At 47.5% G+C, this 18,544-nt stretch overlaps 1 protein-coding gene across 1 annotated transcript in view; it reads right to left on the bottom strand.

Moving 5' to 3' along the window:
* The window catches only part of MARCHF4 (membrane associated ring-CH-type finger 4), a 96,102-nt gene that overhangs the window by 21,130 nt on the left and 56,428 nt on the right, over positions 1-18,544 (bottom strand). The window contains 1 exon segment of the mRNA XM_030952825.1: positions 8,737-8,892. Within this exon segment, the coding sequence (XP_030808685.1) occupies positions 8,737-8,892 (156 nt within the window).

Raw genomic sequence — 18,544 nt, 5'->3', positions numbered from 1 at the left:
TTTACCCCATCCATATTTGGGATGGAGCGTGGCAGTTGTTCAACAGCCTTGGGTTTCTTGACAGCACTGCCAAAGAGACAGTGGAGAAGAATCCTGCATCTCACCAGGAAAGCACAGTGACCTGAGTGAGGCAGGATGGATGAAGGCAAGACACCAAAAATAACATGCCCATGACAGTAGATCTGTGATGGACATCACAAACTGTAAATTCAGTTGTTCCCTCAAATAGAAGCCAGGCAACATCCTCATCCAGGACATTCCAGTACTAAAAAAGTAAGTATCTCAAAGAACCAAGCTTTCTTTTGAAGGTCTCATATGAGCTGGCTCTGTGCCACTTTGTGAGATCTGACATGATCACAGCCCTAGGTAGAATCTCACAGTGGCAATGCACATCCCACAAAATGTGCTACAAACAACACAAGTTGTTGTGGTCAGGACAGCCTGCCTTTAGATGATGACATATTCAGGCTGTGTTCCAAGGTAAACGTCAATGCTTCTTCCTCAGAAAAAGAAAAAAATAGAAATAACTCCTCCAAATCCATTCACTTTGTCAAAGAGCTTTGTATAAGCTACGTTATAAATATCCTAAACCCAGACTCCTCTCTGTCATCCAGCATAAAACCTCCCCACTCAGATTTACACTGCTGAGAAAACTGTCCTATAAAACCAAGAGCAGAAACCAAGAACCAAGCATTGGAGTCTTTAACAAGACGTGGGGACGTGGTCCATAGCATCTTCTGCAAATCAAAAATCAAATGTGTAAACAGGCTGAGGAGAGACAGTCTCTCCTGGCATTGGAGTATATAGGCCACCTCTAGCCGTGAGACACATGCCCTTGAAATCACAGTGGGACTGGCAGGAGGATAAACAAAGATGGACTTCAACCTCCTGCAGGTACAGAGGATTCAGAGGAGCTGAAAATCTTTAGCCTAGATTCAGCCCAAATTCACTCTCCCTGTGAAGTAACAGTCTTGTGGGATCTCAGTGCCCTGCATGTTGGTCAAACACATCCTAGGACAGCAGGATCACCCAGCAAGCCTTGTCCCATCCTTCTACAGTGCAAGAAGGGAGTTCAGGTACTGGATACCTCTTTAAAGCTCAGGCCAGCCAGGAGTTAGCAATGTTTTTTGCAAGGACTTTTGAACCCTGACTGAAGGGTGAGAAGCACAAGATGGCTTGTGCTGGTACAGGCACACATGGCACTGCTACCAGGCCAATGACCAAAGCCCTGAACTGAATGCACTTCCCTGAAAAGGGCTGCATTTGGAGACAGACAAATGAGAGCTTCAGCCAGAGGCTGAGGTCTGCGGGTGGCAACTGAAGGAGATTCCTCTGCCTTTGCCAGCCTTGCTCTTTGGCTTACATCCTGCATGGGCAGACAGCCCTCAGATTGTCTACCATGGATGTGCAGCACCAGCTAGGTGGGCAGTACCAGCTTATTTGGTAGTTGGCCACAGAAATGGCCACTGAGCTGCTGAACAGAGAGAGAGCTTGTTCCCCCCTGAAGCAGGCCTGGGCTCAGCTAAACCCAGTCTCTTCCCTGGGCTCAGCCACTCCAGTCCCCTTCCTGACATCTGCCCCAGCCAAAGGCAAACACTTACCACTGGGGACACTCAGTAATCTTTTCACCAGCCCATTCCCACTCTGCCACAGCCCGACCTGCTCCATGCCTCCACCAAATCCATCTGGCCCCTTTGTGCCACTAAGAAGCTCCCACAGTGAACAGCCTGGAAGTCCCAATGCTGGAGTCCACAGGAGAGGTGCAATGGTGCAACTCCTTTCCTGACATCAGGCAGAGCAAAGGCCACTCAGCACCCATCACAAATCTGGCTTCTGAGGGTGGGATAAGCAGCTCTGCCATCCTCCCACCAGCTCTCCAGCTTTGTTCTCAACAGCACCATAAGCCAATGAAGGACAAATCTGCAAGCAATGCTATTAGTCCAGAGCTACAGGACTAAATTCATATGGTGGGGAGGGAGCTTGGCTATGTGCATGGGGTTGCAGTTTTGCCCCTGCAGCTTTTCCCAGACCTCATCTCTTATTCCACTGGCTGTGGCTGACTTGGAGGGAATGAGAGTGCTGAGAGCACAGCCCGGGGCTGCGTGCGAAGGCTTCACTGCGGGCCCCGCACACTGACCCGTGTGCGCCTGTGCCAAATCATTCTGCATCATTTCTCTCTCGAGGAGGTAATGGACTGGCTCCTCACCATCTGCCTGGCATACTGCAGGGCCTCTGCTAGCAACAGGTCCTTCCAAGGTAGCAATTAGAGGCAAAGGAACTCTCTTCTACAGCTAGAAGCCATGTACAACCAACACCATGGCTTTGCAGAGAAAGGGAGGCTTAGGTGTAGCACTGAATACACTGTCAAAGGGGATGGGGCTCAGAGAACAGAAGAGTTACACCTGAGTGCAAAACCTCAGACCCTGCTCCACTTGGCTGGGAAGAGGGAGGCTGCAACACTGGCACGGACAGTGCCTGACACTGCTCAGCTGGCAGTGGCTGCGGGGAAGTTCACTGTGGTGATAATGAAGAGCCTGGAGCCTGTCAGCTGTGCCAGGGGGTAGGAGGCTCTCCCCCTGCATCTGGCACTAAGTGACAGTGACACACACAGCAGCAGTCCTGACTCTGTTCAGAAGGTGGCACTGGGGTGTGATTACCCTCTGGAAAGGAGGTAAATGGGTCAAAGCTGAACATTGGGGAAAACAGCCAGCATGCAGAAGAATTTAATATTTTCCAGTAAAAAAAAAAAAGGTAATAAATGTTGTATTTTTTCTCTAGCAACCCTGAGAACTGCAATTTAGTGTCCCAGATCTAGCTTGAGCCACTAATAACTAAAGTCATTATTTTTCATCTTTTAATTCCATTTTCATACACATCTTAGTGTATGAGACAGAAGATGTTAGCATGAGACAGAAGATAGAGCCTGTTACCCCCAAGAGTGCTCAGACAGAAAGATCCAAGAGCTGTTCAGAGGTGGAATGTGCTGATGAATTTCAGCTGTAGGAGCTGGGCTTGATGTGTCCCTGCACTGGTAGCCTTAGGAGCTCACCTCAATCACAGCACCATGTCTTTCAGATTTCATAACAGCCCTTAGAAAATCACCCCTTTTCCCAAGCCCTCTCCACCCTCATTATGGCCAGCAGACCAGGGACTTGGCAGGTGACCCTATCATCCTTGGGTCACCAGTAGAGCTGCTCACCAACTCTGGAGTCCCTCTACTGGCACATCTAAAACCCCCAAAGCTCTTTGTCTGAATGCCTAGCAGCAGACACAGCCCCCTCCCTCCAAATCTCCACTCAAATGTTTAAGATCTAGCAAGATCACAGTGTCAGGCAATCCCACCTTGTGGGAAGAGACCTAAAGCTGAGCCCTTCTTCCCCCAGCTGATAATGACTCGAGCTCCTGGTAGCCATTGAGCTGCACTGAAGTGCACTTTTAACAACACAGCTCACCCAGGTTGTCAGTCAGGGACATGACCTTTAGGCAGGCAGAAAGCTCTGCCAGTGCTGAACAGGGCAGAACTAAGGACTTGGTGGTACCAAAAAGCTTTAAAGACTCCTACAGGGTAACAGGATGAGCTTTGTGAGCTCCACACTCACAGTGGCTTCAGAACATGTCCAAGCAGTTCTCTGTGATGGTCTGCCACCAGCACTAGAAAAGTGCTCCAACCCTCCAAACCATTCTGGAGAAACTGTCTGGAGTTGTCTGTCTGTCCTCTGCTACCACGCCCCTGGGCCAAGTGCTTTGGCATATCACCCACATCTGCAGGTGCAGACCACTCTCAGACCAGTTTCCCCAAGTTTCCCCATTTTGCCCAAATCACAAAGCTCTGCAACCCAGGTGCCTCAGAAAGGGCTTCTTAGGAGCTCAGGTCTGACATTTGTGATGACTTTAGTCAGAGTCCAAACTGGTACTGCTGCTTTGAGTATGTCACTTGTTCCCTTGCACTGTTTCATAACCTGCAAGTTGTACTTGACACAAACCTGTTTCCCTGTTTGCTTCAGTGCTTCTGCTTAGAGGTTTGTAAGTGAAAACCTGCTCATGTAACACAGATGAATAATGTCATTACTATAGTATTTAATGCCTGATCTGTATTTCCCTGTCTTTGGCACTTGCAGTCTACAAAGGTTCCCAAGCAGCAGCACAAGCATATCCAAGGCAGATACTACCTGCAGAAGATGTCTATGTCTTACTGCAGCAGCTTGCAAAGAAGTCTCATTTGCTGGAAGAGCCTTCCTGCACTCCCCTGAGAGTTCCTCCATGCCTGCCTCAGGCAGTTCAGTTTATTTTTATTGCTGTATCTGACACGTCCCCTTAATACACATCATTAACATCCTGAGCTGTGCTAGTCAGCAATTTAATTCTCAGACCCAGGGTCACAAGCAAGAGAGGTTTTTCCTAGAAGGTTGGAGAGGATCATTTGCAGCTTAGGTGTGATTCTCCCCTTGCTGCTGTCCCAAGACCCTGGCCATCAATTATCTTCTGGAGGATTTTTTTTTCCCCACAAATTCGCCAAACAAAATTAAGCCACTGCTGTGGCATAGCTTCCCTGCTGTACACTTACAGATGCTGTGGCTTATTCAGATACTAGAAAAGGAGGAGGGAGGGCCCAACAGGGCTATGTCATGGAAACGTGCAGTGATAAAAACCCCCCTCCTCCATGTGCTACAGCATCTGGTAAGACTCAGGCTACAGCACTGGCATCCTGAAAAATTCCTGTTGGAACACACAGGCCCTGAAGTCTCTCTTGCAGTGACTGCACCCATTGCTTGCAGGCTGCAGCTGAAGCTCAGCAGGGACCAGCAAAGCTCATGCCCAACACAACTGACTCAACAGGCTGGGACAACCAGGAGACATCAGTAAAGTTGCCTCAAGCTTTTTAGTTCAGCATCTCAGGCTGAAGATAAAACACCGTGTGAGATCAGCTGTTCTTGCAGTTGTGAGTGTCCTGATGAAGAGACCATGTAAGAGCATTCATCAGCTCCTAACAGATCACCACCATGGACAAAATGGAGCCAGAGGAGAACAGAGACCAAATCCCAACCCCAGCACTGGATAACTGGGGATCTTCGGAGCTGAAACAGCCCGCAATGCAGGAAGAGTCGGAGATAACAACTGTAAATCAGAGCTGAACTCATCAAGACTGCAGACAGTTGTTGGGAAGGTTGGTTCAAACAGATTTTCTCTTTGCTAAAATCAGAGCATCAGAGTGGATGTAGTTCAGGACTCACTACAAAGGAGGTATATAGATTAAATACACTTCAGAGGCCCCTCAAGGCAGATACCTACTCCACTATGTATCAGCACCAGGGCGCAGGCAGTACTATCACGTGCTTCTAAACCCTTGTGCCTTCAGGGCCTTTTAAAAATCATGGGCTTTACACAAGTATTACAATGGAAGGAAGCATTTAAAGCCTCCAAGCCTGTGACTCCTGGCAAACTGGAGAGCAGAATGGATTGGTGGGTGGATGGACGGATGGATGGATGGATGGATGGATGGATGGATGGATGGATGGATGGATGGATGGATGGATGGATGGATGGATGGATGGACGGGCGGACGGACAAAAGCTCTGGATTTCCTGGTTGTTCACAGCTGATGGAATATTTTTGCTCATTCACTGCCCAACTGCTGCTTGGCAGGACACTTGCTATGTTGTCCAACAACTTTAATCCCCCAGTCTCAGCAGGTTAGCACTATTGCTGCTTGAAGACCTTTGCTCTTAAATGTCTGCAATCCAGGGAGTGGGGGTGGGGTGGGTTAATTTACAGAGATTAATTCTGCCAAAACAGAAGACTAAAGGTCCCTCTCTGGTATGAAGCATCGTAATAGCCTGGAGGCTGGAAGGAGCCTGTGTTAATTATGCATGAACCCGGCTGTAACTTTTCTGCCCACACCATGAGTCTCCAGACACATCTGGCCCATGCTGTGCTTCTAAGCACTCCAAAAAATGTGCAGCAGATGTCAAAATGGGCAGAGAAACACACAGGTCCCAGGGAACATGTGGGTGTTGGATGTGCTGCTCTGCTCAGACCAATTGGACATGCTTCAGGGAGCCCAGGGTCTGCCAACTGCCTGGATTTGGCTTCCCAGCAGTCTATTAGATACAGGACACAGGAGAGAGGTAGGCCATGATCTTGGTTAGAATCTAGCCAGGCTCAGAGCATCACCCAAATAGGTTATATTGGACAAGGACATGAGGCTTGTGTGGTCCTTGCCTGTATTATGATTGGTCTGGAAAAAACACATGACCTTGACTTCCTATAGCATTTGCCCTCTGAAAACTGTGCTTGAGAAATTCAGAGATTTCTTGTAAGAATAAAGCTGGGCCCAAGTTCCAGTAGACCCTGAGAAGAAAGGTCAGGGACTTTGAGATATACTTGTATGTCCAGCTGGCCCCTGTTATCCACACATGGGGTGCAGACCAAGCAGCAATTATGTTCCTCCCACCTGCACATGCTATGACTTGTTATGGGATACAGTATTGGGGCATAGTAACTCCTGTGTCTGGTCTGCCTCCTTTTCCCAGTATCTTACCAGATGGTGAGAGCCACTGAGAAATGAGGCATTCATAGTAAGGGGTTACAGGGAGCCCAAGCCCTGAGTACTGGTAGGAAGTCCTGGCCTGGTGTATCAGCCACTTCCCACAGGATTTTGCATATTAATGCCAGGGTAGCATCTGCTTCCCAGCAGTGCCTTTGTGCTGGCACCAGACAGGGCACCCAGGCTCACAGCTGTAGCTCTACACATTGCATTTATTCCAGGCCAAGTGGTTTTTCACTCCAGTTGCTTCTTCCCATCCTCCAAATTTCCCAATGCTTCTATGAGAAGTGCTGTGAAGTCTAAGACAGCAATGTGAAGGCTCCAAGCCCTGGATCTGCACAGTCCTCTGGGACCCTTGCTCCTGGAGCTGAGCTCTCTAACTCAGCTGTTTCTGCCACTCAGTGTTCATGGCAAAGGCCATCAGATCAGGCCACTTTCTGACAGGGGAGCCCAGAGAGAGAGAAGTTTTGCACAGGCTCTGAAAGTTGTGTGTGTGAGGTGGAACTTGTCCATGAGCAGCTCCAACAAATTTTAGTTGAGTGAGGAACAGGAAGACAGTCACTGACCCATTGCCCTGAGCCACCTGAAAGTGTAGAGTGTTTTGAAGTCATTCATTAAAGGTGGTTCTGGAGACACAAAGGCTCACAAATCTGTACTCACAAACCTTCAGTGCTGCTCAGCATTGCATCCCAAATCTGAGACACAGGAAGCACTAGGGCAATCATGGAGCAGCTTTCCAGAAATAAACAAAAGCTGCTTTGTCCACATCTCCCCTCCTGTGTTTCAATCTGCTCTGAGTTACTAGAGCCAAAAAATTAAAACATTCTGGGTCTGAGGCTTGAGATGAAACTACTGATGTGTCCAGCCCATGGGTCATGGAAAACTGAATCAGAAGCTGTAGGGACTCTCAGAGAGCAGGTAGGTTTTTCCTTTCCCTCAGCAAAGTTTCCCCATGATGTCCCCCTAATTTCAGTACTTCATTTAAGTCTGGAGTCCTAATGGGTTGTCCCTTTTTCCTCAATGTGGTAAGTGACCTCAGGCCTAGAAAAAAGCACACAGAGATCGCAGTTTGAAGGAGAGAGCTGGAGTTTGCATTTCCCCACTCTCCTGTACAACTGGGAACCATCACCAGCACTGTCTTTGCCTCCTGGTAGGAGCGACCCACAGAGGGCCAGGCACTGGACAGACTAAAATCCCTACAGACATAACCCTGGTCTCTAAATCACTGTAATGCCCCTCCAGACCAGATGATGCTGATTAAGCAGAAGTGTCTGGATGTAATGTGCTTCCTTATGGCCAGGGCACTAATGATGCTCAGCAAAGGCATGCAGTAATTAATGCATCTTCAGGCATTGCCCCCACAATAAATCAATAGCTATTAAGGATAATTTATCCCATTTTTAATAGTCACACAGGTTTCCCCATTCTGAATCCTGATTTAAAATCACCAGTCTGTACTGTGACATTCACTACAATGCTTTTCAGATAAGAAAGAACGTGGGTCCTTGGATGACGTTCATAGACACATCAAGATGTGCTTTACCTGTTGCGTGCACATCTGCAAAAGTCCATCAAGAATCAGGCTTGAAGAGACCAGAGCATCAGAGTCAACACCTCCAGTGCCATGCCATGATTGTGTGAGAGCAGTAAAGTGAAAAAGGGGGTGAGATCAGAGAGGAGAGTGCCAAGAAGCCTCCATCTGCCTCCACCATCCCTCACGCCAACACAGCAGAGTCTCAGCAGGAGGAGATCAGGATTAATGGCACAACTATAAACACGTAGAGTCTCAACTGCTCAGTCACAGACTGTGTGCTCTGTTGCAGTAAATCCCACAATGGCACAGTCCTTGCCTGGCCCTGGAGGCAGGCACACCTGGGGTCTCCAGTGGATGAACACATTTGAATGGTTGTGAGGTGTTATAGCACTATTGTGGAATTTTCAACAGGAGGCAAGTGAATACAGGAATTGCCAAGGAGAGAAAGAGCAGACTCCCAAGGGATGCTCCCAGAACCACTGAGCAGAAAACATGGGGCCTCTTTGGACCAGCCCCTGGCAATCCTTTCTATGTGTCTCAGACATATGAATCCCTGTGCACAGGGAAGGAAAACCCACACAGGTAAAATCCACTTGCTCCCAGAAACAAAAATTGAAACAAGAATAAATAGACTTTGAAATGTCTCTAGTACCTTTACCTGCAGAGGGTTCTTTGTGCTTATGGCAATGACGTGATACTTGTAGTAACACAGCTCACAGCTCCAGCAGCCTCTCTCGCTAATCCATTTGATCAGACATGGCTGGTGTGTGCACTTCACAGATCCATCGCATCGACACGGGCTCAGCAACTCCCCCTGAAACAGACAGACAGACAGCATCAGGGAGGCTCCCCTCCTTCCACAGCACGGCACAGCACATGCGCCAGGCATGGCAGAAGCTCCCTTATCCACCATTTGAACTTCCTTTTTTACCTGGTTTGGCTCAGGCAATCATGCTGCTTCCATCCCTTTTTCCCTCTAATAATGCTTGGCTGATGTGAATGAGATGTCAGGGATGTAATAGTCTCAAACACTGGGGTCTTACATGCCTTGTCACCACTGAAGGAAAAGCTGGATGAGCACAACTCTTACCACTCCAGAGGACCCACACTGACCCCAACCAGCTCTGTTGGCAACCAGACACCACCGGTTCATTGCTCGGGTTTTTGTCCCTTTGCTGCCTATTTTAGAAAGTGAGGTTGGTGGTGGTGATAAGTTGTGAGACAGCCTCTGCTGCAGACTGATGTCCTGCTCAGACCCAGGGAGCTTCCTCAAGCCAAGGCACACAAAATGTCCTCAAATTTCTCTCCTACACCTTCTACCATCCCAGTCAGTTATACTGGTGAACTACAGGGCTGGCTATTTGCACCCTAGAAGCAAGCAAGATGGAGAACAAATTGTGTTCTGGCCTGTGACCCAGACAGTTATGACTGGCGGCTGAAACACTGAACCTCCTGGCTCATTCCCTTACTTCTGGTGCAGCTTTTAACAGGGTATCCACGAACACCCCATATTATTCTGATCTATCTGCTATCATCCTGTTCACCATGAAACCAAATTCCTCTGTGCACACAAGCTCAGGAGCCCCTTACAGTTGTTTGCTATTGCTTATTTAGGTTAGGAGAGAGCCATTACATTTCACTCCTCACTGTTTAGTGTTTAAAAGCCATAGAATAGATTCCAGTAGTCTCTTTAGCTGTGCTCCAAGATTAAAAGGCTTTTAAAGGCAGAATAAGAATATCTATGGGACAGGGAAGGTTGAATCATACTTTCAGCGCTGGGGAGAAGATATTTGCTCTTACAGCCCAGATCAGCCTCATCACTAGCCTGATGGAACACCAGGATAACAGACCCTGGCACTGGACACTGCTGGATATGGTAAAAGACATTCATTCCGACTGCCTCGGGTTATGAACCAGATCCTGCTCTTGCTAACCCTGCTGGGAAACTGTCTCAGCTTCCAGGTCACTACATCAGGTCTCAGGACCTGAGGAACTGAGAACCACACTGGGCAAGCGTGATACTTCTTTTTACAAAACCTAATGCAAACATGTTAATTGTTTCATTTGTTTCAGCTAGGTCACCTAAAAATGTCATCTTTCATGAAATTTTAGCAAAACTGTAAGTAACTGTTTATGTTACAAACCCAGCCTTGGCTCTACTTGTTACTGGTTTTCATTATATACTGGAGGGGATACAAAGGGAGAGGGGGAGCAAGGAGAGTTGTAGGCTCCATGAACATTTTCCACCTGCAAGGGGTGACATGACAAACCAGAAGAAGGGAAGTAGGGAAGGATTAGACGGGAGAAAGGTGCACGTGGGAATGAGCACTGACACCTGGCACTCAAACTCCCCACGTGAGGTCCAATTTGAGGGGGCTAAGGTTTGGCTGTGCATGTTTGTGCCCTTGGCTGAAATTGGGGTGGGACATCACCAGAGTGACTAGGAGCCAGAAGAGCAGGTACTGCCAGACAGGATGCAAAAGGGGAGGGACCAGAACTTGGCATAACTCCTCTGCTTCCCCACTCACCAAATCTCTTCCACACCAAGAGCCAGCCTGGTACAAGGACCACTGCTCTGTGCCTCTGGTCTGCCCTTCTCATCTCAGTCCCTGGTGCCTTATTTTGTCAACAGCTTTGCTCCTCAGCACACAAGTGAGGCCCCAGCAGTAAGGAGGTCACGCAGAATCCTCCCAGATCTGCAGCATCCCTGCCTTTCTACCTCACTGCACAGCAGGGTCTCTTGTAGGGCTCAAAATGGTGAGTGCAGGACCTGGGCTTTGTCTAACGAGCAGCTGGAGGCATCGATGATGAGGGATCAGGAATGGAGCAAGATGGAGCAGGAACTAAGAGCAACAACCTCCAGGCAAAGGCAGAGGGGAAATGCTGCAGCTACAGCCTGGACTCGTGTTGGCTTCTGGGGCTCTGTAATAAATGAGTCTCTGAAATCTGAGCTTCTCTCTTCAGAGCCAAGAGATGTTCACAGATGTCCTACAGCACCATGGGGACCCAGTCTCCCTCCCTAACTGTGATGCTCAAACACACAGTCCTGCCAGCTCCTGCAACCTCAGGATTCAGCTGTGGACATGAATCCCCCAGTAACTTGATTTTAGCAAATCTAGCAAAAACTTGATTTATCACATTTTCTCCAGCCGTCTGAGATATTACATCCTTGTATGTGGCACACAGCTATTTTTGCATACTGTGAAGCCCAATTCTATCCACAGCAGGCATTTGTAAAACACTGCCACATGCACATACATGCACATGCACTCCTGTACCAGCAGAAAAACAAACACCAGGGGCATATTAAAGGAATAAATCCTTTGTACAGCAAAGGAGAAGGAGTCTCATTGCTGGCTACAGAGAGCTCAGGAACAGACCATTGGCTGTGATACACAGGAAGGTTTTGCTGTACAGTCCTCTGCTGCTAAGAGCTACAGGAACACAAAAGCAAACCCAAAGGGAGACAAAAATCACAACAATTAGAGAAATTAAATCCCTAACACTCATTTTTGCAGGTGTGTAGAAGATGGGTCTGCACAACATATTCTCCAGTGCTCAAACAGCAGCATTCCCATCAAATCCCTTTGGGGACTGCTCTCCAACAACCCTTTTCCCTATTTTGCAACATTTATCTTTGCAACTTCCCATTGCAGAGTTGTATCCCATCACTGGGATGAGTCTAAGCAGCATTTTTCCTCTGTCAGTAACTAGTGGAGAAATGCTCCCCAACTGCAAGCTTCCTCCTCAGTTTGCTCACTACCATCTTGTTCTTCTGAAACACTGAAGTGTGCTTTGGAGTCGGGGCACCTGCCTTTTTTCTTTTTCTTTTTTTTCTTTTTTTTTTTGCTGTTATCCAAGTCTAAATTAGGAAAAAACAGAGTTAACAAAAAAAGGGAAAGGTGCTCTGGCTCAGCCACAACCATTTCAAACACATGCATGAAATGCTCTTCCCTACTTCTGGAAAGATTATATATATTCAATTATATATATTCAATATATTACATATATTCAATTATATATATATTCAATTATATATATTCAAGATTATATATATTCAATTATATATATAATATTCTTCCCTATCTCTCAATACGATGGGAGCTTGTCTCAAGGAGCAGCAAGGGCAAGGCCAGGCTGAACTGGCTTTACCCTGAGGAGGACAATACTGCTGGAGATGCACCAGTAGTGCAGCTCTGCTCCAGCTCTGTCCTTTCTGTCTGAACTCCCAATCTGTCCCCGCTGCAATACGTCAAAGTGGTTAATGATTATCTGGCCCCTGCTATTTAAAGCCTACTGGCAGGAGTGCTGAGAAAGGATGGGGGAAAAAAAATTATTGCCAGTGCGTGCTTGTGGTGCTCGGTATATCCAGGGAGAAAATAACCACATCAGGAGCAGCGTCACCCCTGTTGAGTGGTGGTGGCAGAGTTCTGCCTAGCTTTTATCTGTCATTTATCAGGGCTGGGAGCCCATCCGCAGCTGCAGCTGCTCACCCACCAGCAGGCAGACATGGGATGTGTTTCCCAGGCCTGTTCCTTTAACTGCAAATTAAGTACAGCAAATCTGCCCACCCAGTCTCCTTTAAACAGGGCAGGGCTGGGGATGATGGTGTCACTGGGCCAGGACGTGGCTGGTCTCCTGGGTTGGCCCAGCTGTGCTCACCTATGTCTGGTGCCTGGGCTGCTCCTGAGCACCAGCTCAGCTGGAAAGAGCCATGTTACCAACATCCTACTAACACAACCTTTAAAGCAAACATTTTGAAAGCCAGTGCAAGCTGTTGCTGATGGTGATCTTAAGACCTGCAGTTTTTTCTTCACCTGTGCATTTTTCCTGCTCAGGTATGCAAAGTAGCACAAGCATCAGTCAGAGGAGCAGTGCCCTGGGCCAGAGCAGGTCAGTGAGAAGACACTGGAGGAGTTGCCCATCACAAGGGCTGCAATCTCTCTCTGGGGGTGTACATGCAGCTGCTGAGGCTGCTCACAGATCTGCATGTGTGTGTATCGGACTGCTAGCATTTATGTCTTGTTTGCAGAAAGAAGCCAGGGTCATTTAATTTCAGGCCTTCAGCTGTGTCTCCTAAATATATTTAAATCTTCACATTGAGTTTAAATGCAATGGGAAGTTTTATTATGGCAAATAAATGCCAAATGACTTCTATATTAGGAACATAATTACAGACAAATTAAGTAAAATGGCAAAGAGAAAACCATTGTTACACAGCTGGTAAACTTCAATAAACATGTACTAATGACCACTCTGTCTTCACACACTTACAAGAGTTGCCCTTCCATCCTTTTGAACTAAACACGTTGTTACCAGCAGACCATAAAGGAGAAAAATCCAGCTCTGGACAATTGTTTTTGTTGCTTAGCTGTGATTTTATTAAGTCTGTGACTGCCTGGCTGAAGCCTCTGGTGTGTGCTCTTGGCCTGCAGCTCTCTGGGTCAGGATTGTGTCTCTGCAGGCCTCAGCTGTGGCAGAGGTGTGGGCCCCTCTCCAGGATTCCTCCATCTCTTGGCAGTAGGAAGGAGCAGCCACAGCTGGGCATGTCAGGCTGGGGGCTCTGAGATGGGTGTGGTGGGGGCACAGCTCTGCTTTTTCATGGGTTTCTGCAATTTTCAATGGGTATTAGCTGCTCTGTGTGCCTCAGGCATCTCTGCCTGCAGGCTGGTGTGAGCAGACAGGGATCTCAGCTTTAGTGCACCCAGCAAAACCATCACACACCCCTCTGGGACCACCAGGAGTATTTTGGTGATGTCTGGGAGTGTGGGCACTGGTTGGGAAAGGGATGTGTCTCACAAGGTCCTGAGCCAAAACCCCACATTTGTTCCAGTGAGTCTTGTCTGGAAAGCCATCATGTCTGCAGAGCTCCCAGTGCTGCAAAAACAACACAAAATTGCCTTTCCACCCACAGAGGCTGCTGCTGTGGCACCTGTGAGGAGTGCTGGGGCTGCCACGCTGCTCAGGCTTTTTCTGCACCTCTCTGATGAAAACACGAAAGGCTGCAGCCACGGCTGCGAGGAGAGCAGGGTGGGACCTGCTCTGCATCTTCCTTCTGCTGGAAAACTCATCCCACCACTGTCACAAGAGGCATGACTTCCCAGCTGAGCAGCTGATGCCCACAGCCTCTGGCTTCACCACAGACCAGGGAAATTTAGAGTTTTCTCTGCTCTTTCCCGTCTGCAGTGTTCTGTGCTTGTCACCACTGCTGAGACAGACAATGACAGAGGTGTCAGCTCAGAATTTGGGAGTGGGATGGAGAAGTGGGAAGGAAGACTTTCCATTTTCTGGTGTTACCATTCTCCCTGGGGACTCTTCTGTCACTGCAGAACTGAGGGACTATCACCTCATCTGGCTGCTCATTAGGGTAGGAACAAAGCTTGCCCATGTTTTAAGTCAAAACATGTTTTTTTTGGTTGAAGCAGATGACTCAAGAGTCTCAGCTGTGCTGAAGGCAAACAGTGGGTCAAATCCTTGTACCCATGCCCAACAACATTGCAGGGATGTGGAGGAGAGGCATCTGAGGTCCCTTCTCAAGGCTGTTCAGCAGAGAACAGGAAAGTCCCAAGAGGGCCCTGAGCTGCACTGGCTGCCCTCTTTACCAAATTGCTCTGCTCCTACTCTGCCACCTCTGAGCAAGATGTTCCAAAGCAAGACTCTTCATGGCACTGTCCCTGTGCCCCAGGGGATCCCCACTGCCTGTTAACAGGGATGGGTGCCATGTCAGAGAGGCCTGAGGGCAACCTCTGTACTCCACCTTCCCACAGGGTCAGAACTGGTGCCACAGACTCAGCCAGGCAGGAGCAGGAATGGGTTTCCTCTGCACTCAGATCATCTCTCAGCTCTGCCAAGGAGCAGGAAAGAGGATGCCTTCTTTCCCTCCCTTAATTGATAAAACCTTAAAGACTTCTGCAGGGCAGGAGAGTGGGAGACAGAAATGAAGACAAGGAACAACATCTCATGAAGAAAAGAAAGAAGAAGGAAGAGGCTTGAGAGGTCCTGGGTGCAGAAAGCCCAGCGCATTAGAGGGGCAGCTCTGGTCACTCAGCCAGGAGCCTTTGCTGTGGTGACTCACCCTGGGAGCAGTCTGGAGTGGTCGCTCTGCCCTCACTCCTTCACTGATTTCCAGAGCAAGGTGACTGAACACAGCTCTACTGAGCCTAATGTGATCTGTCAGGGAGCTGGGGCGCATTTGCCTTGGTAACAGAAAACAGGCAAGTTGCAGAGTTTAATATAAAATATTTGGACATGACCCAATCCCTTTTCACTATAAAAAAGGAAAAAAGGACTTAATCTAGGCTAGGGCTGTTTCAGTATTTATCTGACAGCAACTTGGTCATGTGTTTCCTCACAGCCTGCTACTATCCAACAACTCTGGGCACTTCTTTGCCACCACTGGTAAAGACCAAAGGGAGTTGGTTCAGGAAGGGCTGGACGTCTCATGGCTTAACATCAATTTCCTTCAAAGCAGCAGAAAAAATGAATTTTTGTGAGAAACAGAGAATCACAGGGCATTTTATGTGCAATGAGCTATGGAGCACTTTAACACCTGGTTTCAAGCCAGTGAAAGGTGAAGGGCAGAGAGCCATTCAATTTAAGTCCCACTTGGCCAGGAAAGGGAGACAGCATGGAAAGGGATGTTGGGGATTGGTTCTCACCTGAGTCAACCACTGCAGGGCAAGTGAGAGGGAAAGACAGTTCCTAAGGGTGCCCTTAACTGAGAGGAAAGGTGCTGAACTCCATCTCTGTGTGCAGGTCTTGCCAAGACAGGCCCTTCTCAGAGGAGATTCCTCTGAACAGGAATTCTGACCCATCAGTTATCCTCAAAGCAAATAAGCAAATGAGAGCAAATCAGAACAAGGCAGTCCTTGGAGCAAATCAGCTCCTCAGCAAACACAGGGACCTGCCTGCACTCCTGCCATGTTGTTGCTGCCACCAGCAAACCCATGACAAAGTAGCTGAAACTGATCCTGAAAAATTGTTCCACTAGAACAAAGTTGAACCTTACCGGAAATACAGAATACGGAACCAGGAATTAATTATTAATAGCCCAAGGGACAGAGAGGTTACAGAATATGGTATTTATTTGCTTTTCTCTCTACAGAAGGATTTTCACAAGAAAAATTACTCGACTTATGTGTTCTACAGCCCACTTCATCCTAATGTCATTGAACATGTTTTTTATTAGCTGATTTAAGTAATTCTTACTAAATGTTGCTTGGTTGCAAGGAATCAAAAGGCAAGTGTCTCAAATATCACCTGCTGTGCCTCATCAGGTGTGATAATAGCACCGATTAAGTGAAGAGCCTTCAGTGCATGGAAGTCACAGTGCTGCACATGTGAAATCAAGGTACCTGAACACCCCTGAGCACTTGGGTGTTGCACTGAGTTCAGCTCCAGACTCCTCCTGATTACAGAGTGGAGCCATTTCAGCATCCCAGAGAAGAAATGTCATGACCTGTAGCTCCTGGACTTTCACCCAAGGTACTGAGGGCTTTAAGCTTCTGGAGATTTACTGTAGACCCCAACCCTTTCATGAGGTAGAATACTCTATTACTTCTGAAAAAGAAATCCAAAGTCGTTTCAATCTGGCTCTTCTTAATTAAATTTAAAGTATTTCAGACAATACTTAGATTTATTCTGTGTGAGATACAAGAGGGAACTCAATTTTGCTCCCTAGGATGAGATGCTGGGATAAATCTGATGCGACACCATGAAGTCAAACAACTCTTCAGTACAAATCAAGTACCCTTAAGTTATGGCTTCTTGTAATAAATGTACAACCAATTACAGAAGTTTTCTTTTTTTGGGGGAGTACAAATGGCTTTTTCACTAGAGAAAGTATCATCCAAATAAAATATTTCTAAATATACTTATTTTTTCATGGATAAAAAAGATAGCAATTATTCCTTACTATCTCTAAGTTCAAAGTATAAAGTTAATGCTTTCAGAATGCAAGTACCATACAATGCAATTCTTATCTGAGATGTGCTCATAATTCAGCAAATTGAACTTTGCAGCTACTTCCCTGGGAAGCTGTTCATAAAGATATTCAGTTAATGGCCATTTCAGGAAACATTATGCCATCAGCTGCTGAGAAACAGCCATGGAAAATCTACAGAAATGGATACTACTTTGACTCTCCACTTTTAAAGACAGAGAAACAAACAGACCAATAGGCTTTTTGGGTTTGGGTTTTTTTTTTCCTCAGAGAAAGCTGAAAAACCCTTCAATATTAGACCTGAGAAAATCTTTACTCTGTAATATTTGCCTAATCTTCCTGGGTTATTCAGGAATGAGAAAATGTCCAGGTGCTACTGGCAGTCGTACAGTAGTGAGATGTTCCTTCCAAAAGTGCAGCACCTGCTTAGAAGCTGCTTCGCCCTGGTACCAGCAGCTCATCAGTGGAGGGGAGAAGATGATGGCAGCCAGGATTTGAGGGTTGTCATTTGCCATAATACCCTCAAATGACCCCCAGACAGGACTGAGGGCAGCGTTGTGAGGAACCGAGGGGGCCACGTGCACATTCAGTAAGTAGAAACCAATGAGGAGGTGAAAACAGAAGCACAGAGCAAATCTCCACTACTCAAAAGCAGTGTTTCCCAGCTGGGAGTGGAGTGAGGACATGACAGAAGGGACTGTCCCAAGAAGGGACAGGGGAATGGGAATGGTTATGCAGGAGCTTTTCCTGCTCCATTTGGGATGGTCAAGACTGGCAGCTCAGAGATGGAAACCCTCCAAAGCTACGTCTGTCTCCAAAGCTGTTTCTGTCTCCTATGGCGTGAGGTAGAGCTCAAATGTGGGCTGCTGGCCTTGGGGGCACCTGGGGTGAAGGCTGAGGACAGCCTGGTAGTGGGCTGAAAGCAGAAGGGAGGTGGGAGACCACACACACATGGCTGCTGCAGCAGCAGGGGAGCTGTGATATAAAATAATGAGAGTGGTTTGTTTACTTTTGGCTTCACTAGCACTGTGGGACTGAGCTGGTTCATTAAGACGTGGCCTGATCCGCTTTTCCTTTCTGCCTCCCAGACTCAAGGAGAAGAATATGCAATTACAAAGTTCACTCATGTAGAGCCCTTCAATTACTGGGTAACTGTGTAATGGCTTTTCCAAACGTTTCAAGACTCGTGCAATAGGACATGACATCTGAAGTAATTCATTTTTCATCTGCTGATTAGCAGAAATTAAAATGGTTCTCAGAACATCCCAATTTATGTGAGATCAAGTTCCTTATCGTCTTAGTGATGAAGGCATTTCTTTTTATTGTCTCAGGCAACCCTGCCAGCAGAGATGCTGAACAAAAATACATGAAGGAAGCAGCCAAGGGGAGAATAGAGACCCACAGGGTCAGCAGGGTGGTGGAGCTCCAGAGCCTTGCCTTCCAGTCCTGCCATAAGGTCACTTAAGTGTTTGGCAGAAAGTCAAAATGGTCGCTGGCACAAACGTGCACTGGAGGCAGAAGCACC

The sequence above is a fragment of the Camarhynchus parvulus genome, chromosome 7 (genome assembly GCF_901933205.1).
Source record: "Camarhynchus parvulus chromosome 7, STF_HiC, whole genome shotgun sequence".
In the NCBI taxonomy this organism is placed as follows: Eukaryota; Metazoa; Chordata; class Aves; order Passeriformes; family Thraupidae; genus Camarhynchus; species Camarhynchus parvulus.
Note: the sequence above shows the minus strand (reverse complement) of the source record. Positions and strands in the feature narration are given on the sequence as shown.